The 26,933-nt window shown below is 43.4% G+C and overlaps 1 protein-coding gene across 1 annotated transcript in view; it reads left to right on the plus strand.

The window, feature by feature from the left end:
- LOC139210503 (low-density lipoprotein receptor-related protein 1-like) overlaps positions 1-26,933 on the plus strand; it is a 105,009-nt gene that overhangs the window by 29,729 nt on the left and 48,347 nt on the right. The window contains exons 3-6 of the mRNA XM_070840509.1: positions 15,195-15,332; positions 19,089-19,208; positions 19,752-19,880; positions 19,988-20,251. Coding sequence (XP_070696610.1) covers positions 15,195-15,332; positions 19,089-19,208; positions 19,752-19,880; positions 19,988-20,251 — 651 coding nt within the window. The remainder of the gene's footprint in view (positions 1-15,194; positions 15,333-19,088; positions 19,209-19,751; positions 19,881-19,987; positions 20,252-26,933) is intronic.

Consider the following 26,933-nt stretch of genomic DNA (forward strand, 5'->3'; position numbering starts at 1 on the left):
TGGATTGGATTCAGGTCTGGGGAACGGGCAGGCCAGTCCATAGCATCAATGCCTTCATCATGCAGGAACTGCTGACACACTTCAGCCACATGAGGCCAAGCATTGTCATCAGAAGGAACCCAGGGCCCACTGCACCAGCATATGGTCTCACAATGGGTCTGAGGATCTCATCCCGCTACCTAATGGCAGTCAGGGTACCTCTGGCTAGCACATGGAGGGTTAGGGGTTAGGGCCCTCCAAAGAAATGCCTCCCCACACCATTACTGACCCACCGCCAAACCGGTCATGCTGGAGGATGTTGCAGGCAGCAGAACGTTCTCCACAGCGTCTCCAGACTCTGTCACGTCTGTCATGTGCTCAGTGTGAACCTGCTCTCATCCGTGAAGAGCACAGGGGGCCAATGGCGAATCTGCCAATCTTGGTGTTCTCTGGCAAATGCCAATCGCCCTGCACGGTGTTGGGCTGTAAGCACAAGCCCCACTTGTGGACGTCGGGCCCTCATCCCACCCTCATGGAGTCTGTTTCAGACAGTTTGAGCAGAAACATGCACATTAGTGGCCTGCTGGAGGTCATTTTGCAGGACTCTGGCAGTGCTCCTCCTGTTCCTCCTTGCACAAAGGAGGAGGTAGTGGTCCTGCTGCTGGGTTGTTGCCCTCCTACGGCCCCCTCCACGTCTCCTGGTGTACTGGCCTGTCCTGGTATCTCCTCCATGCTCTGGACACTGTGCTGAGAGACACAGCAAACCTTCTTGCCTCAGCTCGCATTGATGTGCCATCATGGATGAGTTGCACTACCTGAACAACTTCTGTGGGTTGTAGACACCACCTCATCCTCACCTCTAGGGCTGAGAGCACTGACAAAATGCCAAGTGACCAAAACATCAGCCAGAAAGGATGAGAACAGAGAAATGGTGTGTGGTCACCGCCTGCAGAACCACTCCTTTATAGGGGTTGTCTGTTCCATTTGCACAACAGCAGGTGACATTGATTCATCAGTGTTGCTTCCTAACTGGACAGGTTGGTTTCACAGAAGTGTGATTGACTTGGAGTTACATTGTGTTTTTTAGGTGTTCCCTTTATTTTTTTGAGCAGTGTACATTTCATAATCTAATGTGACTAACAATGCGACATCACCTGTATTCTCAGTCTGTATAAATGTCAGGATGGTGCCAACAGTTGGCCTGGTCGAGTCAGTATTGGCAGAGTATGTGAACACTGCAGGTGTCCCACTGTTCTCTTCTACAGAAACAGGAAATATAAAGACAAGCTGAACAAAGGAAACATTTCTAAAACATTTTACTGAAGCATAAGAAGTTTAGGGCTATGCCGTGATTGTAACAGCCACCAAATGCAACACACAGGACGCCATTGACAAGTCTTTCATTAGGGAGGGGGCCCACTGTCATCTCCACAGTTTTGAGCTTGCTCAGCTCCAAGTTGATCTGACCCACCAACAGGCCAGCTGTTTGATAGAGACCCCATCTGTATGCAGACTAAAATATCAGGACACAGGCTAACTGTGGGTCTGGTCTCAGTTTGGACACAGGCTAACTGTGGGCCTGGTCTCAGTTTGGACAAATATCAGGACACAGGCTAACTGTGGGCCCGGTCTCAGTTTGGACACTCATCAGGACACAGGCTAACTGTGGGCCTGGTCTCAGTTTGGACACTTATCAGGACACAGGCTAACTGTGGGCCTGGTCTCAGTTTGGACAAATATCAGGACACAGGCTAACTGTGGGCCTGGTCTCAGTTTGGACACTTATCAGGACACAGGCTAACTGTGGGCCTGGTCTCAGTTTGGACAAATATCAGGACACAGGCTAACTGTGGGCCTGGTCTCAGTTTGGACAAATATCAGGACACAGGCTAACTGTGGGCCTGGTCTCAGTTTGGACACTTATCAGGACACAGGCTAACTGTAGGCCTGGTGGCTAACTGTGGGCCTGGTCTCAGTCTTGACAAATATCAGGACACAGGTTAACTGTAGGCCTGGTGGCTAACTGTAGGCCTGGTGGCTAACTGTGGGCCTGGTCTCAGTCTTGACAAATATCAGGACACAGGCTAACTGTGGGCCCGGTCTCAGTTTGGACACTCATCAGGACACAGGCTAACTGTGGGCCTGGTCTCAGTTTGGACACTCATCAGGACACAGGCTAACTGTGGGCCCGGTCTCAGTTTGGACACTCATCAGGACACAGGCTAACTGTGGGCCCGGTCTCAGTTTGGACACTCATCAGGACACAGGCTAACTGTAGGCCTGGTGGCTAACTGTGGGCCTGGTCTCAGTTTGGACACTTATCAGGACACAGGCTAACTGTGGGCCTGGTCTCAGTTTGGACACTCATCAGGACACAGGCTAACTGTGGGCCCGGTCTCAGTTTGGACACTCATCAGGACACAGGCTAACTGTGGGCCCGGTCTCAGTTTGGACACTCATCAGGACACAGGCTAACTGTGGGCTTGGTCTCAGTTTGGACACTCATCAGGACACAGGCTAACTGTGGGCCCGGTCTCAGTTTGGACACTTATCAGGACACAGGCTAACTGTGGGCTTGGTCTCAGTTTGGACACTCATCAGGACACAGGCTAACTGTGGGCCCGGTCTCAGTTTGGACACTCATCAGGACACAGGCTAACTGTGGGCCCGGTCTCAGTTTGGACACTCATCAGGACACAGGCTAACTGTAGGCCTGGTGGCTAACTGTGGGCCTGGTCTCAGTTTGGACACTTATCAGGACACAGGCTAACTGTGGGCCTGGTCTCAGTTTGGACACTCATCAGGACACAGGCTAACTGTGGGCTTGGTCTCAGTTTGGACACTTATCAGGACACAGGCTAACTGTGGGCCTGGTCTCAGTTTGGACACTCATCAGGACACAGGCTAACTGTGGGCCCGGTCTCAGTTTGGACACTTATCAGGACACAGGCTAACTGTGGGCTTGGTCTCAGTTTGGACACTCATCAGGACACAGGCTAACTGTGGGCCTGGTCTCAGTTTGGACACTCATCAGGACACAGGCTAACTGTGGGCCCGGTCTCAGTTTGGACACTCATCAGGACACAGGCTAACTGTAGGCCTGGTGGCTAACTGTGGGCCTGGTCTCAGTTTGGACACTTATCAGGACACAGGCTAACTGTGGGCCTGGTCTCAGTTTGGACACTCATCAGGACACAGGCTAACTGTGGGCCCGGTCTCAGTTTGGACACTCATCAGGACACAGGCTAACTGTGGGCCTGGTCTCAGTCTTGACAAATATCAGGACACAGGCTAACTGTAGGTCCGGTCTCAGTTTGGACACTCATCAGGACACAGGCTAACTGTGGGCCCGGTCTCAGTTTGGACACTCATCAGGACACAGGCTAACTGTGGGCCCGGTCTCAGTTTGGACACTCATCAGGACACAGGCTAACTGTGGGCCCGGTCTCAGTTTGGACACTCATCAGGACACAGGCTAACTGTGGGCTTGGTCTCAGTTTGGACACTCATCAGGACACAGGCTAACTGTGGGCCCGGTCTCAGTTTGGACACTTATCAGGACACAGGCTAACTGTGGGCTTGGTCTCAGTTTGGACACTCATCAGGACACAGGCTAACTGTGGGCCCGGTCTCAGTTTGGACACTCATCAGGACACAGGCTAACTGTGGGCCTGGTCTCAGTTTGGACACTTATCAGGACACAGGCTAACTGTGGGTCTGGTCTCAGTCTTGACAAATATCAGGACACAGGCTAACTGTAGGTCCGGTCTCAGTTTGGACACTCATCAGGACACAGGCTAACTGTGGGCCTGGTCTCAGTTTGGACACTCATCAGGACACAGGCTAACTGTGGACCTGGTCTCAGTTTGGACACTTATCAGGACACAGGCTAACTGTGGGTCCGGTCTCAGTTTGGACACTTATCAGGACACAGGCTAACTGTGGGTCCGGTCTCAGTTTGGACACTCATCAGGACACAGGCTAACTGTGGGTCCGGTCTCAGTTTGGACACTTATCAGGACACAGGCTAACTGTGGGCCCGGTCTCAGTTTGGACACTTATCAGGACACAGGCTAACTGTGGGCCTGGTCTCAGTTTGGACACTTATCAGGACACAGGCTAACTGTGGGCCTGGTCTCAGTTTGGACACTTATCAGGACACAGGCTAACTGTGGGTCCGGTCTCAGTTTGGACACTTATCAGGACACAGGCTAACTGTGGGTCCGGTCTCAGTTTGGACACTTATCAGGACACAGGCTAACTGTGGGCCTGGTCTCAGTTTGGACACTTATCAGGACACAGGCTAACTGTGGGCCTGGTCTCAGTTTGGACACTCATCAGGACACAGGCTAACTGTGGGCCCGGTCTCAGTTTGGACACTCATCAGGACACAGGCTAACTGTGGGCCTGGTCTCAGTCTTGACAAATATCAGGACACAGGCTAACTGTAGGTCCGGTCTCAGTTTGGACACTCATCAGGACACAGGCTAACTGTGGGCCCGGTCTCAGTTTGGACACTCATCAGGACACAGGCTAACTGTGGGCCCGGTCTCAGTTTGGACACTCATCAGGACACAGGCTAACTGTGGGCCTGGTGGCTAACTGTGGGCCTGGTGGCTAACTGTGGGCCTGGTGGCTAACTGTGGGCCTGGTCTCAGTTTGGACAAATATCAGAACACAGGCTAACTGTAGGTCTGGTCTCAGTCTTGACAAATATCAGGACACAGGCTAACTGTAGGTCTGGTCTCAGTCTTGACAAATATCAGAACACAGGCTAACTGTGGGCCTGGTCTCAGTTTGGACACTTATCAGGACACAGGCTAACTGTGGGCCTGGTCTCAGTTTGGACACTTATCAGGACACAGGCTAACTGTGGGCCTGGTCTCAGTTTGGACACTTATCAGGACACAGGCTAACTGTGGGCCTCATCTTAGTTTCATACTGGGCTACTGTAGCTTCAGTTTGTACAGCACACTGTCACTTAGTTTTCACCTCAGCTTAAAATCAATATTAATGCAAATGTCATTCTCTCTTAATGAGCTCATTTCATTGTGATTAAACACCTCCCTTTAAGGTTTATGGTACATTGTGTACTCTGTAATAGTAATCAATATTCCATCCAAAATATCTGGTAATCATTCATTGATTCTGAAATCAATGAACGATGTACTGTACCGGTACTGTACTGGTCCAACAATTAATTAATTTATTTGTTTGTTTATTTGTTTATTTGTCATTTAAATATGTATTTACTTCAGGCCATTAACAATGACGTCACTTCTTTCAAAGAATAAAAAGGCTTTGAAAGGAATTTAATGATGAACCGGGTCCCTTTCCTGATTTTAGGTTCTGTCATTCAATAACATGCAAGTCTGATGACATCAAAGTGCTCAGAAAGTGATAATATTCATAAAACACTAACCTCATATAACATACACACTTACACACACTGTCAGGAAAACGGACCCCACCATCCAAATACACACACCGCAATACCCTCGACCACCACTGGGGAACACACAAAGTCTTGAAAATCAAGTCTGTGGGGACCAAAATTATTTTTCAAAATAAACCTCACCAGGCATATCAGGAGGTCGTTTTCTATTGATTGCAATGCTCGTGCCTGTGGGGACCGGGGGTCGGTCCCCACAAGAAAAATTGGTCCCCATTTGGTGAGTGAAATGTCAGGTGATGGTCCCCACCAGGATAGAAATACAAACGCACACACACACACACACACACACTTGATTTCTCTCACATAGACAATAAAGCCTGCGTTTTACCTTTCTAAAAAAGTTCAAAGATGCTTTACAATGTGTTTTTCAAATGGCTCTCCCCAGTAGTCACTATTAACACACACACACACATACACACAAATATTCATGCAAGCATTACATCACACATAAAAGACTCTATGGGGTAATGTGCCTTTAACATCATGCAAATACCATATATTTTGGCAGGGATGTGCTTAAGATTAATCAGTATTTCATGTGCTGAAGTTTGGAAATCTGACCAGAATACTTAAATGCATTCAAAAACAAGCTGTAAATATTTGAATAAAATATTAACACATAAGTACCATCAACCAGCAGGTAAATGTAACAGAAGTTTCACCCTTTTTAGCTCTGTTTAGGTCTCAACTCCTGAGTGAAATGTCTGGCCTTTTAGCTGCTAAATGCTCCACTATGAGCCATTTAGCATGGCAAAGTTAGCAAGTTGCAACCCTGGTGTCTACTGTCTTTTTGTTGGGCATGAAGGCCACAATTGGTTTATGACAAGCTTTTCTTTAAAAACGGCTGCCCACTGTGACTGGGAACAATGCTAATGAGAGCAGTAAGACTCAAACAAAATGGTAAATTTGTGGGCCGCAAAACCAAAACAGTGACCTGAAAGGTGCTAAAATGCTCCATAGAGATTAGAACTCTCCATAGAACTGCAGAGCTGGGTGATCATTCTTTGTTGGTTCATCACTAAGAGGAACACCTTTTTCCATTGTTTTACTTAAGTTCATTATCGAAGTGAAATATATACAAAGTCATTGTGCTCACACGTTTAAAATTCAATACTCTTCATCTTAAGAATCCCAAACTCCTCTTAATTAAAACTTTATATTTCTAACCTTTAGAGTCAGCTACGGCTTCATCTGACAAGGATAGGAGTAAATTAAAATGAATTTGACAAATGTATTTAAATTAAATTAAACTGAAAAGGTTATCTTTCATTTGTGCTGCATGTGAAAGATTCACAAGGGTCCCAAAATGAGCTCCCACAGACTGAACTGTAATAGTGAAGATGGTTAGAGAAACAGCAGGAATCATATATAGATATGTATATACATATTTATATATACACATATATATGTGTGCTCTATTTAAAGGTGTGGTGAGCCAGTTGTGATCCACAGGCCACCAGCTGGACATTTTTAGATGAGGAGTCGAGGCTGGGGCAGTAGAGAGGGCAAAGCTGGCCCCTTGAAGCAGGACAAGAGAGCCCAGCCTGTGTTGAGCCAAGAAAAGCGTGTCAGGGGTTTAAATTTTAAAAAGACCATTATGTAATCTCAGCAGGGCTCTCTGCAGAAGGCGGTGGGGCAGGCCAGAGGCACCCTTAGAGGGGGACTGGGAGCAAGCCTGGGACAAGAAGAGAGATAAAGTGGGGTTTATGATGCGAGACAATGAGAGACATGAACGATAATAATATGATCGTTTGGGTAATTGAAGCCCCCACCCTGCATCCTGATGGGGTAGTACACACAGATGCAGAACACCTGGCTGCGCCTTGTGGCTAGTCTTTATATCTGTGCAGCAAACTACCTTGTGCCTGATTAGTAGCGGTTATAAATGGCTACATCCTGTATGTGAGAGTGCATTATTAAACACACTGCTTGTCTTCTGCAGCAGTTGTTTAACTTTGGTCTCCTTGGGTTTCTTGGCTCTTACCGTGACGATTGCTCTCATCCTCCTCTCCGACCCCCTTGGGCCTTTCCTGTCATTTGCATAGCTGTTTTTTTTTGTGCGATAATTAGTCATATGTCCTTTGAATTAGTTTTCTAATGCTCTACGTAACAAATGAAAATGACTGTCTAGAGAGGGGCTTGGCGCTTAATTTGTGATGATTAAAGTTGGTCTCTTGCTCACTGGGTAAGAACTCTAAGCCAAAACAGACTAAGTGCCTTTCTGATATTTAGTCATTCTGGGGCAGCAGTATGGCCCTGTCCGCTCTTCACAAGAAGATGTTGCACAATAGTAATAGTTTTAAGTTAATCCTTAGTCCATTGTGAGGAAATGTGAAGAAATAAGTCAAATGAATCAAATAATGAGTCTGTTCAGTCTCAGAAATAGTCACTATGTAAGAACCTTATTCAGTCTGCAATAGGTCTATTTTTCTTTTTCTTCTTCTTTCATCTGTGTGTGTTTGTGAGAGAAAAAGGGAGAAAGACAGAAAATGTGTGTCTTTGTCTGCCTGCATAAGCAGTTGTATGCAACTGTGCATGCGAGCGGTGCCTTATTAGAACTTTTATTATCCGTCCTTTTATGCACAAGCTTACAGAAATAGGCGAGTGACATACCTTTTTGAAATTTCACCATTGATTTCCTTTGTGTGTATTTCTTTACTTTTCCTCTTTCGTAACCAGCGCCGATAAAGGCTCAACCTATTTATTTGATGGGGGGCATCTGGTGGTGTTGTCCTGTATGAATCTTGTAATTTACTTTGCTGATAGAACTGTTTGTTTAGTGGTTTCTCTGCCCCGAGGAGCAGCGGTGTTGCTGTGTTTGGAGAACGCTCAGTTTGTTGTGCTTTCGAGAGCTGGATTTAGCCTTCCTGCTTTGCTTGTCGCCCTGCCAGCCACCCCAGAAGCCCCCCAGGAAGGAATGAAAATGTGGTGTTGATATCTTGGAGGGAAGGGGGTGAGCAGGGGCCAGAGACCAAAGATCCAGTCGTCAAGAGCAGAGTGCAGAGAGGGCACACAGTCTGCCACCAGGGTTGAAGCCAGAATTGGTTATAAAAAGACTGGACAAAGGTAGCTGGAGATAAACGCGCGCTGGTATTTGTGAGGCACCCACAGGTGTGGTTGGAGTGGCAGGTTAATGTGTTGTTTTTCACCTGCAGAGTGAGGTGTTTAAAGGATAGCTGTCAGAAATGAATGATGACGTTGCACCACAACTCGTATTGCTTCATCTGCTCCTCCGCTGCCAGTGATGTTTTTGACAAGACTGTGTTGGGTAGCAACATCAAAATACAGACTCCCATGTTAGCCACTGGATCCTCTCTTGGCCTAAACGAAGCTCTGGTGGTGTTGCGTCTCGTTTCCGGTGCCGTGTCCTAGTTGTTTGGAGTTTTGTTTGTTTGGCAGGGCAGATGAGGCGGGGGCTCTGGAGGGGTGCCTCGGGGCTGCTTGGTCAGGATTCGGGCGCTCAGTCCAAGAATGTGTCATGTGGGCCCAGAGCATCACAGAGAGGGTCCGCCGGTTTGCGAGGACATGATCATCAGTGGTCAGAGAAACCCAGTATTAGTATGTCATTAAGAGCTTCTGGCAGTAAACTGGTGCAGCACTATTTATTCATGAGGAGTATTTAAGGATCAACATATTAAATTATTCATCTATAGCTGGATGGTTGATGTCTGTGAAAAGTAGCACGATTATTTTTAATCTAATCTATCTTATGCTTGTTAGGATAATGTGCTGTAATAGTTTGGATGTGTTTCTCACATTATTTCATTCGCTGAAGCGACAGTAGTATTTGAATTAAAGTCAAGGCAGTGGGTAGCCTCATTGCTCTCCTCAGTTGGCCTCTTACTGGCCCACATAAAGTCCCTTTTATGTTTTGCTCCAGCACCGGCAGCATCTTGTTATTTGTTTGTGTGTTTGTTATTGGTTGAATAAGCATTGTGTTGACTAGCATGTGGAGGGGAACCATGAACTTGTGAATGGAAAATCCCCACGGCCTAACGAGCTTTGGGCTCAGGGACAGCCTCATCCAGACCCAGATCTCGGCTCCTTCTCGGTCAGCTGGGCCTCTTTCTACTACTGGAGAGGAAACACAGATCAACAGACAGTTTCCAAGATGAGTAATTCTGCAAAAACGTAACGGGAGAAAAAAAACTCATTAGTTATAAAAGTATGAAAAGTCTTAGCAAAAACTAAGGATAGTGTGTCCTAAAGTATTAATCCCAAAACAGAGCGTAATTAGAAAGTGCCAGCTCCTCTTTCATAACTGTGTCCCCTTGGCCTGTGGCCTTCGCCATTTCCCCAGCGGCTCTCCCTCCAGGTGGCCGTGCCACAGTTCAGATCAGGCTTCGCACGTGACGCTGCTTACAACACTACGGCTCAGCCTGCTTTGTAGGGGGCCACAGCCGATTTGTGTGATCCAAACAATAGCCTTAGTTCTCTTGTCCACCCCCCCCACACACACTTTAGCCCCTCTGCCCGCACTCCCTCGGACTGGAAAAGCGCATGTGATCTACCTCTACGTGTAACAGCTTAAAGACTCCACTCGTGCAAGGTGTCTGAAATCCAGCTTGCGGCAGTCTTGTTTTGATAGATGCTTAGAGAAGAAAGGCTTTGTCTGGTGACTTGGTCGTCTGCAGAAATGTTGCTTCTAAATATTTGCCTCAAACCCCATAATTGCACTGCAGTTTTGGTGAAGTTTTAAGCTGTTTGTACATCTTCAGAGACAATTTTGTTGAATTAGACAGAGCTATGGAAGAAGTGAAATCTGCCCTGATATCTGCTGACGTCTGTAATGACGTCTGCAGCACAGAAATGAATCTTTGGAACAATCTCTACTTCTCCATAGGAAAAGAATAGTCAAATCTCCAGCCTCAGTTTACACCCACTGGCACCGTCACAAGGATAGTCTTTATTGGTCGATGATGGAGACACCAGGATAATATTCCTTTTTCCTTTGATGCCCTAATTGAGATACAGAACACAATATTTGAAGCTGTGCCAGCCAGCCTGTGTGGATCTTTCATTGAACTATTCAACAAGAAATAGAGCAAATAGAAACTTCTCAGAAAAAAAGGTTTGGGTCTGCTAACCTGGCTCACTCACAGTAGAGGAATGTTGAATAAAAGACCCTGTTTAATTCAAATTAGCAATGCCTTTTCCACTGCGGCCCCGCCAACCACTGCCAGCTCGCACAAGAATGAAGCCTTGTGGGGCTCTGTCCACTTCCTGTGGATGAGGTGTTCCACTCGGCCTTCTCTGTCTGCTCGCTGCCTCTCTGACTTTCTCTTTCTCTCTGTTTCTTACCGTGTTTGTTTTCCACACTATGCCCTCATACACGTACTGTAAATGGGTCACCAGATGTTGGGGGGGGGGGGTGGGGGGGTGATGGGAGGAGATAAAGATGGAGAGAGAGTGAGGAGGAGGGACAGCCAACGGTTTGACTCTCCACATGGGCTGAGAAAGATGAGCCCTGTAGAGGAGCGATCGGTTTCAAAAAGTTCACGCATCAGAAAAAGGAAAAGGAAGTTTATGCTTATTGCTTGTATTTCTATCTACTTTTCAGTTATGGACAGCACGTACAAAAATTATCTTCTGCTATGAATCAAGTCATCCTCATTCTTAAATTTTTTTAAATGTAGTTCTAGTGTTTTGATCAATCATTAGTTCAACTTTTTTGCTTTTTTACTTTAAGATAAGAAGATCAAGACCACTGCCTTTTTTATTCGCTAAATATGAAAGTAGAGCTAGCGTGCTTAGCAGCTCTCTCCACAGTATAAATTTCACCTGCGAACACCTCTAAAGCTCAGTAATTAACATTGCTTGGACTTCCTCAAGTGTTACTGTCACTGCCCGGTCGGTAAGCAGCTGATCACCAAGAAACAGTTGTAGTTCTGAACTCCCCATAAAACCAGAAATGAACATTTATACATTTTTGGTTTGTATATGAAATAAACACACAAAATACACTGTGTTTATTAGTGATCTTTTAAGTGAACACGACCAGGCTAGCTGTATCTCCTGTTTCCAGTCTTTATGCTAAGCTAAGCTGACCACCTGCTGGCTATAGCTTCATGTTCAGAGAGTGGTATCAACAGAAACATCCCTCTGTCTGCCATGTTTGAAGTGAAGACAGGAAACAGAATACTGACAAATATTCAAGCCTCTGCATTCTGCTCTGACTGTTTCATATGAGTATCATGATTATAATATATTTATCATAAACAGAAAATGTAGTTGAAAATGTAGCTACTGTATATGGTCAGCTTTGTTAATTAGTGTCTTTAGGGCAGACGTTGTGCTGAGTCATTAGTCTCTTTGTGGAGAAAAGTTCAGTAATGAGGTCATTAAGGATAAAAACCTTCCTCTTTTCTCCTGTGATTTTAGCAGTACATTCACTTCTCTGTCGAGTTAAAGCTGCATAGATTTAGTGTCTTGGAAGGAGTTGTTTTGGCCAAACTCATATTTACCCCAGATGAATTCTTTCCCAGGGATCCCAGAGTCCTCTCCAAGCACAAACTACAATACCAGGCCTGCATGCCGCTACACTAGCGTGCTTATTGTTGGTGTTTTGCCTCTGGGATGGATTTGTGTACTCTGTAGATACAGTGAAGGTAGTCATTTGGCTCGGCCCAGTTAGGATAATGGTGTGTTTGTAATTCCTGCTAGTTTTCTCTAGTGGCCATCTTTTGCTGCCACAATGGTTCTTTGAATTTCAGCCTTGTGGTTCAAGTTGGCAAGGGGAAAAGATGAATGTAATCCATGATGAATGAGCAGGGGGAGGCAGAAGTATTGGGGGGAAAAAAAAAACAATCAAATCGTAGACTCAGTACTTTGTGTGATACAAGGAAATGAATTTGCCTTTGTGATGTCCTTGCAGAGACCGTTTATGACAACATAGCAGTTTGACAGCACATGAAGGCAGATGTGGTATGAGAAGAGGCCGCTCCACAGTGCACAAGGTTCCGCAACAATGCAGTTTTATGGTTTCCCAACCTTACAACATGTCTCTGATTAATTAGTGTAAAGTGCACATTCACTGTGATGGAACAATCACAGACCTGATCCTGACGCTCATTATTAAATTTAGTTACTGAGTGAAGGTCTTAACAATTTTCTCACTCATTAAATACGTTGCCGCACTGTTGCTGTGAAGGACATTACTGTAATGCAATGCTTATAGAACACAGATGGAAAGTGTAGAGTGTGAAGCAATGGTTTTCCCTATGTTGTAAGAAAGTGCAATCCAAAAGTATGCAAATATGAAGAGCTTAGTGGTTAGCAATGAGTTTGTGTGGGAGATAAGGATGGTGTTAAGCACGGGGCTCAGAGACAGGGTGGACCCAACAGCACAAAGCGAGAACTCACAGACAATTTAACAAGCTTTTAATTTCACAAGATACTTACAAAGACAAGATACTTACTACTACATGGCATGGAAAACTATGGCTTGGTTCTGAATACTATAGACCATTGACGCTCAGACAAGACAAGACAATCTGGCACAAGACAAAGGGAGACGCAGACTATATATACGCACAAGGTAATGGGGAACAGGTTGAGACAATCAGGGCGGGGCAGACAATCACCAAGGCAGGAAAACACACAAGGGCGGGAAGTCAATAGCCTGAAATGAGAGGAGAGTTTAGTTTTCAAAATAAAACAGGAAGTGAGAGACGAGACAAAACACAAGTGAACAAAACCAACTTAACAGACACGACGAGACATGACAGGTGGTGTCAGACACTCAGTGCAGGGTAACACCTCTTGAGTAGAAGCTGTTAAAGTCTACCACACCAGAGATTTCAGTGCGAATGGGAGCAGCAAGTTGGTGCAAATTATTTGTGCTTTTATTGTATATTTCCCTTCAGTGGAGACCAGTGGTTCCATTATCTTAGATGGTTCATAGGAATTTATTATTTTTGAGTGATGTTCACATACAGTGATTTGGATGCTTTATTTATTAACACTGGGTAACAGTCTTTGCTGGGGAAGCTCCAGAAGGTTGTTAAAGATTCACAGAGAGAGCGGCCATCCTGGCTGTGTTGAGAAAAGAAACCTCAGTCAGTAATAGTTACGGTTCATGGAGTAGTATTTGTGTTTTCTATTCTGTTTCAGTGATATCAGAGAATCAAACGATGGAAGTACTCACTTCCTGGTTGTCTCCTCAGCAGAGGGGCAGAGGCAAAAGGTTGAGGTGTGTCTAAACACCTCCTTAAGACTTCCAGGAGCAAACTACTACGATGAGGGGGGAAGAGTAGAGGCAAACAAGGCTGGCATATGTGATTATTTGTGTGCAGGTGTTGTTGGTTATTGATTGTATTTCTGTAGATATTTGTTCTCATTCATTTGTGTATTCTATCTTTATATGGTGTTATATAAATATTGAATCTGTCATACAGTTGTGGTCCAACTTAAGTTTTATAAGTTTATAAGACAGCTGGTTGCTTTTGTTGCAGTTTTTGGTGTTGGTGTGCATCACGGTTGCTGGATGTTAGATAATAAAGTGTGTTAGTGTGTTGCATTTTGCCTCTATCTAAAATTTTCAGCATCTTTGATTGTCGCATCAAGGAATGTTGTGTGTTGTTGTCCTAAAATTGTATGATACTATTCAAAGGGGTTTTCCACTTCATATGCCAGGAGTTGGCTCATTGATTTCCAATACAGGAGGAGCATGAGGAATCTTTGGAAGTCGGTCTTCATCTCGCCCATGTTTTGTATTCATAGCTCGCTTGTTTGCCGCACACCCACTGCAGGTTGCTTCTATCTTGTATCTGGGCGTATAATGTTTTGTGATGCCATCCACAGATATTAGGGAACAGATAGCTTCCTGTGCACTTACTGTGGGAGATGGTAGAGAACTTTTCTGTGTTGTCCTAGTCTGACAAATGCGCTGTCAGCCACACATAGTGCCCACTGTCTGTCAGGTTGTCTGTCATCCGCTGGCAGAGTGGAAGGGCAGTGCTTCATAAAGATTAATTTTGAAGCATGCGTGCTTTAGTGAACAGTTTATAGTCGAGACAGTATGGATGAGAGAGACAAAGGACGAAGGCACATGACAAAAAATCCCAGGGTAAGATTAATCTCAGGATATTGTACTGTATGTTCCTTCGTGGCTCCAAACAAACCCATTTGCAGGAGGGTGCGTGGAGAAGCACAGCAGGAGCTGCGTTCATAGATAAGGTGGTACAGTGCAATTTTGGTATCCATCTTGGTTTGACATTGCGCTTGTGTTTCTGCCTGCTGAGAATGACTCTTATTGCAAACGCAAGTGGAAAGAACAATTTTAGTGACTTCAGTTGTCAGTCGCGCTCAGACATCTCCAAAGTCAAACCTTTAGTTTGGCATCCAGTGCAACATTAATTGAGTACAATAGACATCAAATTGCAATTAAGAATGGGAGAAGAAGGATGTTTGGGTTAGATTAATAATTTCATTTTAATCAAAAGTTAATCAGCTGAAACAGAAAGACAGTAGACATCCTATAATGAATGGCACTATGTGTTGTCATTTGTGTGTGCAAAATGAATAAATGAATAAGTGATCAATTATTTGGAAACAATATCAAAACCACAATTAAAGCAGACTCTTGAAAAGTGACATTTATTTAGAAGATCAAACATCTCTCTTGCCTTTATTGTTGTTGTTGAGTTTCTGCAGGTTTCATTCTTTGGAAATAGCACAGACTTGGCCGGTATTAATAAATGAAACTTCACTTCTTATTTTGGCCTGACCAAACAACCATGTTTGTGTTTGTCTCTCTCAGGTCCACACAGCACCATATCACGGTGCCCTCCCAATGAGTACCAGTGTGGAGGAACCGAACTCTGCATCCACATGAGCAAGCTGTGCAACGGGGCTCCAGACTGTACTGATGGCTGGGATGAGGGCCCACACTGCAGAGGTATCACTGTCACACACACATTGTCAAACATACGAGGACACGTCCATTTTTGGGATGAGCAACATGAATGTGAAAGAGTATTCAGGTTAATAATGCAGTTCTTGTGCCAGTACATTCTGCCTCTGTGACAGAAATGGGAGCAGGGAGTCTGACTGGCTTTCTTTTGTTCTATTTGTCACTTGCTTGTCGTGCAGTTTTCACCCCAGAAATCTTCACACTGTGAAGTAACAGCAACAGATTGATTTACCACATCGACATGAAAGTGTTGGATAGTTCTGCATTTATTTATTTATTTTTCATCAAGCCGCAATTCTGTATGCCATCAGCCAGCTATCAGTTTGACATCTTGTATCTGCTGATATATGTGGAAAGACTACTTTCTTCTACATTAAATTAGGGAAGTTATGATTTTGAAACCAGAAACTAGGAAGTTATTTATGATGAAGCCAAAAAATGTAATATCCTGTTTAAATAAAGTGCTGATCAAGGTTACCGCACTGAGACTGAGAAATAGAACTTGATTGTGAAAAAAGGCCAATACAATAAATCCTCACTGGAAAGATGAATGACTCAGTGGGTAGTCATGTCTGTCAAAAGGCTACCATAGCACATACACAAGCGACAAAAATCAGAAGTCCATTATGTTGCCTTGTGCCTCAAAATGGTCTAAATCCTAACAAAGGTTGTATAAATAAAAATCACTGCTGCATGACTAAAATGCACAAGGGGCCATTACTCTTGAATAATACTGACTGCTATCAATGATAGACTGTAAGAAAAACAAAATATTTAATTATAATTCCATTATGCAGTGGTTCTGAGATTTTGATTGGCACAGTTTGTGCACCTATTTTTTCTTTTATTACATGTTTTTTCATCTGCCCACTACACCCTCAGTTAAAAAATTAGTTCAACTGAAATATTTATTAAAGAAAAACTGGGAGAGGCACGGCAAAGGACATCAAATTTTCATGTGTTTTCAGGCTGGCTGGACTTTCAGGTGAGGGTGGACTTCTGTGTGTGTGTGTGTGTGTGAAAGGTTATGTGTGTGTGTGTGTGTGTGTGTGTGTGTGGTGTATTCACCACAAAAATCAGCCAACCTGTAGCGGTACGCTGGCTTTCTGAGAGCAAATAAGGGGGCCATAGCTGTTTACTAGGGTTTAGGGCTTAAACTTGAGGTTGAAGTAGGTTAAAAGGATGGGCTTTTTTTTTTGCTTATGTTAAGTGTATATATAAAGTATGTACAGTATCTGTCATTGACATCTTTTGTTTTCTAAAGGATTAAGGGTCCCACACAGGGTTCATCTTATCGATGTAAGTGGATTGCATTCTGAATCAAAACAGAGCATTTTATGTACTTTTATTTGCTCCAAAATAAATGTTTTGCGGTACGTGTCATGGTAGGTTGTTTACATTGTTGCCCACGTTGGTTTTCCAAACACATCGCAGTTATTCGGTGCTCAGACTTGTTTTGGAAAATTCCGGGCATGTCTGTAATTTTAACTGTGGTTGCCCCAGCAAGTCTCTGGAGTGCAGTGGGAGGACTTGTGTGCTTGTCTATAGTATTGAAGGTATTGTACGGGGATTGGCAGCAGGGCACTCGCTGTAAGGAGCAATTCATCTGGTGTTTATTCTCACACGGAGCAGATCACTTAAAAGCCAGGCTAATGGCTAACAATGCACAAATGTAAAGGAAATCTGCTGACTTGTGTGGTTTAATTTTTCTCTTGTTCAGCAGTTATAGCTGTTTGGAAATGTTCAGGCTCAAGTTTAACTTCATTATTGATTTTAGGAAATTTGTTTTGTCAGTAGTTCAGAAATACAGTATGTTCAGTACAGTCAAACACTAAAAGTTTTCTTTCTTTTTTATCTTGAAAGTGTGAGGAGATTCTTGATCCCACCTCTCTCCCTGGAATTGTTGCGTTAGTGTGAATTGTGTGCCTGTGTTTCTGGGAAAAGTGAATCACTTATGACTGATAGATCTCAGCCCGATTTGACATGACTGTGTCTGTTTGACTATGATTCACTGTGCCTTGATTTATATCTCACAGGATATGCAGTGCACTTTTGAAAACTCTGCTGAGATGCCATTATGCGTCAGTCAGCTGACTGGAAGGTGTGATTGCAGCGAGGTGTGTTCGTGCCTTTCTATATTTGATGTGTGTGCAGCCTTGGAGACGGTCGGTTAGCGAGGAGGTATTGATTGTGAGCGCAGGACAGAAGTATTTGTTGATTTCTTTTGCTTCAAGTTTCTTTACACATGGAAACAATATCAATTGATGCAGCAATAGGTAGAGCAATACGCAGTAACTACTGGAACTGTTATTCTGAAAAATCACTGCAGTGAAGTTGGTTATATTTTTTTAGAATTCGCTTTGCAGACACGACTAGAATCCATAGTCTACATTTCACCAGTTACATTTTACCGTGCATCTGCATTCAGTTTCCCCTCCTGAACTATAGAAGTGTAACCACATATTTTTTTTAAGACCATGATGAACCAAAAACTAGTTCATCAATATGTGTTTAGCGTCTTAATCCACAATATTGCATTCAATATTTTCAAAATAGGGATTTAAAAGTAATTTTTTGATACCTTCTTTTGTTATACACAAATAATTAAAAAAATCAAGGCTTGCATGTCTGTGTCTGCCGAACGTGCCATTTCTACTATTTTCCCTCTGTACGTTTAAAGTTGGAGTATAAGAATGGTGTTTATTATGGTTGCAGCCCTGCATCCCGCAAACAACAGCCTTGTTAATGTCCGTGAGGATTCATTAGCGTGACCAGCTGTAATTATCTGCACCACTAACACTTCTGAAGATTCCTGTAATCATCCACTGAAACAAACACTTAAACAATGAGGTAAAGACAATTGATCTTTGGAAAAATATAGTTTTGGGTAAAAGTGGAAAATAACAATAAAATGACAATTTCAAATATCCTAAAGGTTCATAGAAAATGTTTTGCTTTCCTGTTTTTTTTTCCCCTGTATCTCTACTCCTTTTGTACGTTTGTTCTATTGTTCACTTATGACTTGTTGGCTTGAATGAGTCTCCATTTCTGAGCTCATCTCATCATCTGTGACGCATTGCGGTTGAATAGATGTTTTTTTGTTTTCAGGGACAGATCTGAACTGTACGTGAGAGGCTGTCAGTTTCTGGACTGCTGACATGCAGTCACACTATGCTCAACAACGCTTACTGTAGATCCCGTCTCTTGCCAGTTCTAATGCTGAGTTGATGGATAACTGAGCTGACTACTTGTTATCTATATGTGCCTAGTTGTCAGGAGGAGGCTGCAGAGATTGTAGTTTAACTATTTAGCCACAAACATCAAGTATTTATGTGCTTCAGCACCCTGCTGAGCCGTAAGTTTTCTTCAGAAAGTGCACAATGGAAGCTTCAGCGGCACCTGCTCCTGTTACATGTTATGTCTCTCTATGTGTCTGCCAGATAGTACCCGGCAGGATGAATGAAATATGAGTGATCACAGTACAATGTGGCTTTATGGTGGTGTGTTGAATGGATTATTACACATAATTATACACAAATCCACCTTTTATTATTAGAACCACCGATGCAGCATTTTCAGCCCAATAACAATGTCAGTGATGGGAAAGAAACATGAAATAAACAGCATATGCCACATTAGGCAGCTGGTTCTTCAGTGTCTGATGTCCTACGTTCCGATGTATGTTACGACAAAAGCTCATTCCTGTCCTCTGTGCCCCTCCCCTCTTATGTCTCCCTCCAGAGTTTATGTCCAACTGCTCGGTGGCAGGTTGTCAGGAAAACTGTGCGGTGACTCCAGGAGGGTCCGTTTGTTACTGTAAGAGTGGTTATGAGATCAGCCCAGATGGAAAGATGTGCAAAGGTGAGTTGTCACCCTGTTGCCCTCCGTGATACCTGCAGTTAAGAATGTGCCAGGCCATGTGTTTTTTCCTGCATGAGGTGGCAAAGAGCGAGCAATGACAGGATGAGGATATCACTAGATAGCTTCAAAATGTTGTTTGCTACAAACATAAGCTTATGTAGCTTATGTAGCTTACCTGTCCGGTAACTCCACATCATTGCTCAAGTTCTTTTAGCATCCAAACCCACAACAGTGTTTACTCAGGTTTTGGAGATACTGAATCAAGTGTAGAGCACAGTGGGTAGTTCAGGGGGCCTGGGAGCTTGGGCTGTTTCACACGAAATCCTCTTTAGAATCTTATTATTTGTTATTTTGTTATACAAGCCACCTTGAATGAATAACTAGTTTAGTCTGGCAAAAATAAACTGAGCAGGAGACATAGAATTGTTATTTTCTTTAATAGGATGAAGTGTTAAAATCTTTCATTTTGTTTTCAATTGTTGCAAATTTCTGAAGTACAACTATTCCCAAGCATTAACGCTATTTGTGGTGTCTGTGGTTCAGATTTTGATGAGTGTAGTGTGTATGGGACCTGCAGCCAGACCTGTACCAACACTGAAGGCTCCTACACCTGCTCATGTGTGGAGGGATACCTGTCCCAGCCAGACAACCGCTCGTGCAAAGCCAAGAATGGTAAGTACTAGCAGACCGCAGCACCACTGACTGTGGTGAATGTGCAGATGCGCAGATGTTCTGTTCATGTTTCTCCTGTTAACCGTTAGTTATGTCTACGTTACCAGTGCCAGTGGACCGCCTGCCTGTCCTGTTAATCGCCAACTCCCAAAACATCCAAGCCACCTCCCTGAGCGGCAACACGGTCCACAGCCTGCTGTCCACCAGCACCAAACAAACCACAGCAATGGACTTCCTGTACGCCCAGGAGACTGTGTGCTGGATCCATGTAGGAGACTCCCCCTCATCCACACACCTCAAATGTGCCAAAATCCCCAATCTGAAGAGCTTCACAGAGGAGAGAGTCATCAACATCTCCCTGAGCCTTCACCGTGAGTACAGCACAGCAGTAAACTTCACCCTATGCATTCATAAACCACAGCAAACTGGTTCTAGTGCTATTTAATCAATAGTAGTGCTTGCTCACAGAGGCCAGCAGTTCTCCAGACATAATACATAATACAACAGCAGACAAAGTTGCCTTGCACTGCAACAAGGCAACAAATATGTGTACTTGTGTTTCTGTGTGTGTGTTGTAGTTTTTCAAGATTTTATTCCTGGAGGCCACATATAAGGTGAATTTACATTGCAAATTTCATTGGTGTGTAGCAAGAGCCGTGGTAACAGCGCAAAGTCAGGAAGAAAACACTGCACTCCACCTGTGGCTACACAGTGATATGTCAAACATCTCATGATTTTTTCAGGATGAATTCTTTAGTTATAGGGTTTGTTATTGTTGGCATTTCACACAGTAAAAAACTCAGGCCTGCTCCACTCTCCAGAAAAGGTGTCTCGGCTTTCCAATTCAAATTTCACTCGCAATGCATCGTCTTGTCCTAATGTGATATGCATTTGCCAAATTAGATCCCGTGTGAGGAGCAGGCTTTCTTCACGCTTCATATACAAAGGAGGAGGAATAATTCTGTATTTTTATTGCACCTGACTCCATTATTCATGCAGGGGGCATAGATGTGATACAGTACAAGAAGAAACTATAAACACAGCAGATGTCCATTTCACCCACAGCCGCAGCAGCATGTGGACCTTGAAACTATTAAATGAGCTGGCTACAAGTTTGCTTCAACACGCAGGCAATTCAAAGAACACATCCAAACTGTATTCACTAGACATTGGCCTTCATATAGCCTTGTAAAAACAGTGTAAGGGCATTTAAAACAGATGTTTTTGGGTTTGCTTTCTTTCCTCTTGCTATCTGGGAATGAATGCAATTGGAATCAGAATCAGTCTACCTGTGTGATTCATCCAGCAAATCTGAATTTTCACTCCGATTCACTTTTGCTTTCGGCCCTCCAAGGTCTTAACTACCTGTCAGATGGGGTTAGCAAAACCCAACCTTGGAATACAGGCCTCAACTGATCCTCACCCGGAATGATTTTTTTTCTGGTTGGCGTCCTTTGCTGATTGGTGATTTGATCTTTGGTTTGAATATGTTTCAAATGCAAACAGGTAAACAACAGTTATTCCAGAAATGTAGTCAGAATTGAATTTAGCATCAATACCCGTGGAAGAGACGCATCCTTGCCATTACATTAAAGCAGCTGTGTTTTTTCATAGCATAGGTTTCGTTTCACAAAATACTGATGTGTCTCTTCTGCTGTGAAAACGGCAACTGAAAGGCCGTAAAGATCCGAGCAGTGTGATTGAATGCAGATGTGATGTGCTTGCGTGCTCCTGGGTGCAGACAACCTGCAGGTCAACAGCCTCCAAAACCACATCTCGCTTCCCAAGTCCCAAGTTTCAAGCCATGTTGCAGCCTGGCAGCTTGTCTTGACTGTGAATCAGAGAGAAAGCAGCCACAGAGGCAGCACATTTATCCGCACAAAGCCAGCAGGAATGAGTCATTGTACTTGTAGGAAGTTGTTTTACACGGTTTATAACATTCTACGTTGTCATGCTTATCTGCAAACATTAATTAAAGAACTTTTTCCTTGAATTGAATCAACATTGCATTTCTCACTCACTTAATCATTATGTTCATTATGTTCATATTCTCTTCCCACTCCACTTCTGAAGGATATTAGAAATACTGTAATTGTATGAAATCATAGACCGTAGTTCAGCTTTACTCTTCTAATTTTTCTCTCTGTGTTTTATACTTGCATACAAACACATCCATTCAGTGTGCAGCCGCTTGTCTCCATTCACATCCCTTTTCCACGTGACTACAGAATGCATTAACATGACAGAAATGACTTTCTCATCGCAGACCGTCAGAGAAAATGAAAAGGCCGAATGATGACAGTTGGGCAGCTCTGTTCTGCACACGCACGCACAATGTGGTGTAGCTGTCACTTGGAAAGATGTTCATTTCAGACCAGATGATATCAGACAAGCTCTGAAAAATGAAAATTATGCATGAGACATTTTGATATCCCTCACAGTAATAAGATGAAGATCAAGCCTGATACACTTCATCTGTTTTGAGCCTTGCTAACGCCACATGTGTTATTAACATATCGTACAGTACGTCTTGATCAATCAGGCTCAAGCAGGTAGAAAGACACTGAAACACCCAATTACAATTACAGAAATAGTTCCACAGTTATATAGAGTTTTCCTGTTAGGAGAAACGTGCATTTGTGCTTAATAATTATCATCAGATTAATTAAAAGAATAAGGATTTTCACTGTTGCTATAATAAAGCAGCTTTAAACATAACCTCAGGCTGTGCAATTTAGGAGAGGAATTTGCAGGAAATTCCAGCACTTTCAGCTGGGATCTCCACGGCCATCCCACACACACACACACACACACACACACACATCCCGATAGACACATAGACAAAAAGGAGAACCGGCTGCACTCATGACCATGGACAGGATGTGTATGAATGATGATGAAGGATTAGAGCTATAGTGCTGAAATAAGGAAGCAATTGAAGGGCACTTCATGTGTCCTAGAGACAATATTACCTTTTTCTTGTCAGTTTGTGCATGAGTGAGATGATAAAAAGGCTTGGAGAGGCATTTTGATTTATTAATGTGACAGATTTAATCAAAATAAAGTCCTGGTTGTTTCCTAGTGTGACTGTTTTGCAGAATAACTGTAACCCAGATGGAAGATATGATACGAAACATGAGAAAAAAGTATAAACCAGTTTTGTTTATGATGACTCAGACAAATTATGTCTGGAATATCTAAAGGGCTGCATTCTTTGACCACCCAGTGGACCCCAAACAGCATGCTTACAGCTGCGCAAAAAATATACAATATAAAAGGGCAGATTTTTCTCATCTGTTCCAGTCCATAATCTGGAGCGACTGCCTAGACAGCAGAGTTGGTCTTTTGGACAGGCTGCTGGCGTGCGAGTGTGACAGAATAGGAGGAGAAGGTTTATGCTTACAGTCAACATAGAAAGAGCCAGCAGCAACCAATGGCAAGGGGTGAACATACAGGAAATGATGCGCGTGTGGTTGGAGTGACTCATGACCTCAGTATGCCACAGATGAGTTGTCCAGATGTGTCTCCACCTCCCCCCACCCCACCCCCCCTTCGCACTCTCACTCTCTCTCTCACACTTTCATTGCATTCCCTTTGACTCTTGTTTTTTTCTTAGTCCCACTCTCTACTCCCAAATTTCATGAAACATACACTTACTCCCATTCTATATTTGACAGTGTCTGTTTCTCGCCATTGCCAATTATACCAGTCTCTCAAAATCATTGTCAGACATACAGAAGTGGTGATGTAAGCCCCATGTGGCAAGGAAAAATTTAGCTTATTTTTCTTCACTACTTTTAGCCTTTATCAAACAAAAACTACAAAATATATCAGAGTTTATTTGAATTAACAGTTTAAAACTCAGTGATATATCTAGAGCACTGATTTAATAATATGAGCATCCTCATACTCCAATCTATGCAATATTAATTTCAGTAATACGACAACAACAAGCTCTACAGCCATGCTAGCAGCTCTTGCGAGCCTATGCTTGACCACATTGTCATATTGACGTGTGCAAAATGCCAATATGATATGATGATGTTTAGTAGGTATGATGTCTCATCGTGAACCACCTTAGTTTAGCATGTTAACATTTGCTAATTAGCACCAAAAACAAAGTACTGCTGAGGTTGATGGGAACTTATTTTGCATGTCTTTAGTCAGAAACCTATCGGACAAATTGCATTTTTGACTTGATGATGGCGCTGGATAAAAAGGTCCCATATTATGCAAAATGCGCTTTTTAATGTCTTTTCAACATAAATATTTGTCACCAGTGTGCCTAATGACTGACAAACTATGAGAAAAGACTGTTCTTTCTATTTTTCCCCTCCTCCATTTTTCAGAAAATGTGTGTGAAAACACTCAGTTAAGATTTTGCTCCCCTTATGATGTCATAAGGGGATCTGTTGATCATGTGACCTCCTCCAGCCCTTCAGCAGGCGGACGTTCCTCACCCAGTGAAGACCTCAGTGTCTTCACCTCAGTGTCTTGTTTTTGCGCTCAAACACCAAATGCCGGCAACACGAAGACATTGAACAGGAGCAAAGCACACCCTGCAGCATCCATGACAAAAAAATGTGGTTTTTGAACATTAAACCATGTAACCCTATTCTGGTAGGATCTCCAAGTATAAGTATGAGCTAAATATGAGACCTTTAAGGGATCAACAAAGTGATTGCAGTTCATCCAAATGGATATATAAATGTCTCAACCAAATATATCAATCCATTGTGACTCAATAGCTTCTAAAAGCCATGGCTGATAATAATTATGAAAAACAGGTTTCAGGGCAAACTCAATGCATTTTAAACATTTGTTACTCATTTTCTATTTCAGAAAGCATATTCTGAATGAGCTGTGCTTGTCGGACGTCATTTATTGTAGAATTTGGTGAGGACATATAATGCATTTTGGGTGAAAGTCAGTTTAATCAGTTGTTTCTAACGTGGGTGCTGAGAGGTCTCTCAATGGGAAGCTGAGATAGATTTAAATTCAGTAGTAAATGCTGATGCTCCACACTGCGCACAGGAGGGCTGATCCCGAGCTGTCACTAAGCCTCCCTTCCCTGCTTGTACTGTAAGAGCTCTGGTACCTGCACCCCCTGCACAGTGAGCTACAGTGTGCTGCTTAGCACAGACACTGGCCTGAAATCTCCTTAAGAGGTCATGTGCTGTTAAAAGGCAAGCCAGTCAGCACATTTTCAAATCTTCTCTCCATTCAACACTTTATTCAGCTTTAAACGTCTCAGTCCCTCTCCATTTTTTTACTCACACACTCACTATGAAATACATTTTGGCCTTTAGTCTATACTTAAGTTCAAAAAAGTATCCCATCTAGCTTTGCATGGCTCTGGATCTTAACAGATCTACATTTACTGTAGAGCCAAAAGTCTTTTTTGTTGTTGTTTTTTTCCCCCCTGCCTGTGTGTTTCTGGTGTGACGCCTTTGCCAGATGCTTGAGGGAGTGTTTTTAAGTGTGGGAGGTTGGCAATGGGAAGTGGGGGTTGGGGTGTAGGAGCGGTTGGTGTTAGAGCTTCAATCACAGTTTAAAGTGACACTACGGAGGCATCAAAACCATATCAGCTCTGCTAAAAGTATTCTAAAGTATAACTACGTTATTGACACCCTGTATTAGCAGCATAGAATGCGAAGCGTGTGTCTGCAATGATGTATGCACAACACTTGCTCTTCTGCATGAAGTTATTGGAATAAAAGTCAGCCTAGCATTGCTCCATTTAGCACTGCATTTTAAGTACATTATATAGACACTTGGGGGTTATTTTTCTCAGAACAATGAGCAGAGAGATGAACAAGAAAACAAGAAGAAAACAAGTTGTTTAGAGAGAAAAGGGGAAAAAAAATGAAGAAGGCAGCCGGTTCTGCTTTTTCAATTATGCTGTGTTGTTTTTTATAGCATAGTTTCAGACAGACAGAGCTGCAGTTAATGGATCCAGACTGTTTTTCCACCTCTGGGGAACAGACAAAGGGGAGGGATAGGGGGATGATGCACTGAGGAGGAGGAGGAGAAAGAGAAGGGGAATGGGAGGAGATAGAAAAGTTTCTCTGGCTAGGCTGGAGCCGTTTCTGTTTAGCAGAGGTGGAGGAAAATGGAGAGCAGGGGATGGACGTTTTTTCAGGGCGCAGAGAAAACTTTTCGAATATTGCACAATCTCTTTTTTTCTCCCCCCCCCCTTAGTTTATCCATTGCTTAATCAGTGAATCAGTGTGTTGTGGGGCAGCTGGAAGCGTTTAAACATAGAACTCTGTGTTAAAAATTAAGAGCACCTTTGGGAATACGGCCCTGGATTCCCATAAACCTCAGAAATGCTGCTGCACAATGCCCAAGTTTCCCCAAGTGAAAATCAGATTTCTCTCTCTCTTTCTCCCTCATTCTTTTCTTTACTGTTTTATCACTAGTTCTTCCTTTCACCTCTATCCATCTGCATTTTTCTTTTATCTGTTTTCCACTTTAACTCAAATCCCAAATATTTGAAAGTGTTTCCTTCCCTTTGCCAGCCAGGCTCTTTAAAAATGTGTTAGTTTTTTCCAAACATGGAGGTCTCCTCTGGAATTGCAGTCAGATTTATTGGTCCAGAGCTGGTAAGCTTTCACCATGCACACTTTTATTGTGCTCTTATGCCCAGGAATCTGCTTTGTCATTTCCCCCACCCAAGCTTTTCTTTCCTGGTAGGAGAAATTGATCCTCTGCTCTCCCCTAAATCATCACAGTGACCTGATCACCCTGACAAACATACCACCATATCAGACCTCCACCCTAAGTGCTGCTCACTGCTTGGCCGAAGACTCCTGCAGCATGACTTTATCCCTACATCTGAGGTGTTTGTGTATGAGTGTGAGTCGGTGTGTGTGTGGATAGTTTTGTGGAGAACAGAGCTTGCAGCAGCTGTGAAAATACAAGTCTTGTGGTTTGTGAAGCCGTCCTCCCCCTCTTTCACCCTCTCTCTCTCTCTCTCTCTCTCTCTCTCTCTCTAGCTCACTCATATGCAGATGTATAGTTTTCATTCCCTATGCCAAGTAGAAAAAATGC

Source organism: Pempheris klunzingeri, chromosome 2, assembly GCF_042242105.1.
Source record: "Pempheris klunzingeri isolate RE-2024b chromosome 2, fPemKlu1.hap1, whole genome shotgun sequence".
Classification (NCBI taxonomy): domain Eukaryota; kingdom Metazoa; phylum Chordata; class Actinopteri; order Acropomatiformes; family Pempheridae; genus Pempheris; species Pempheris klunzingeri.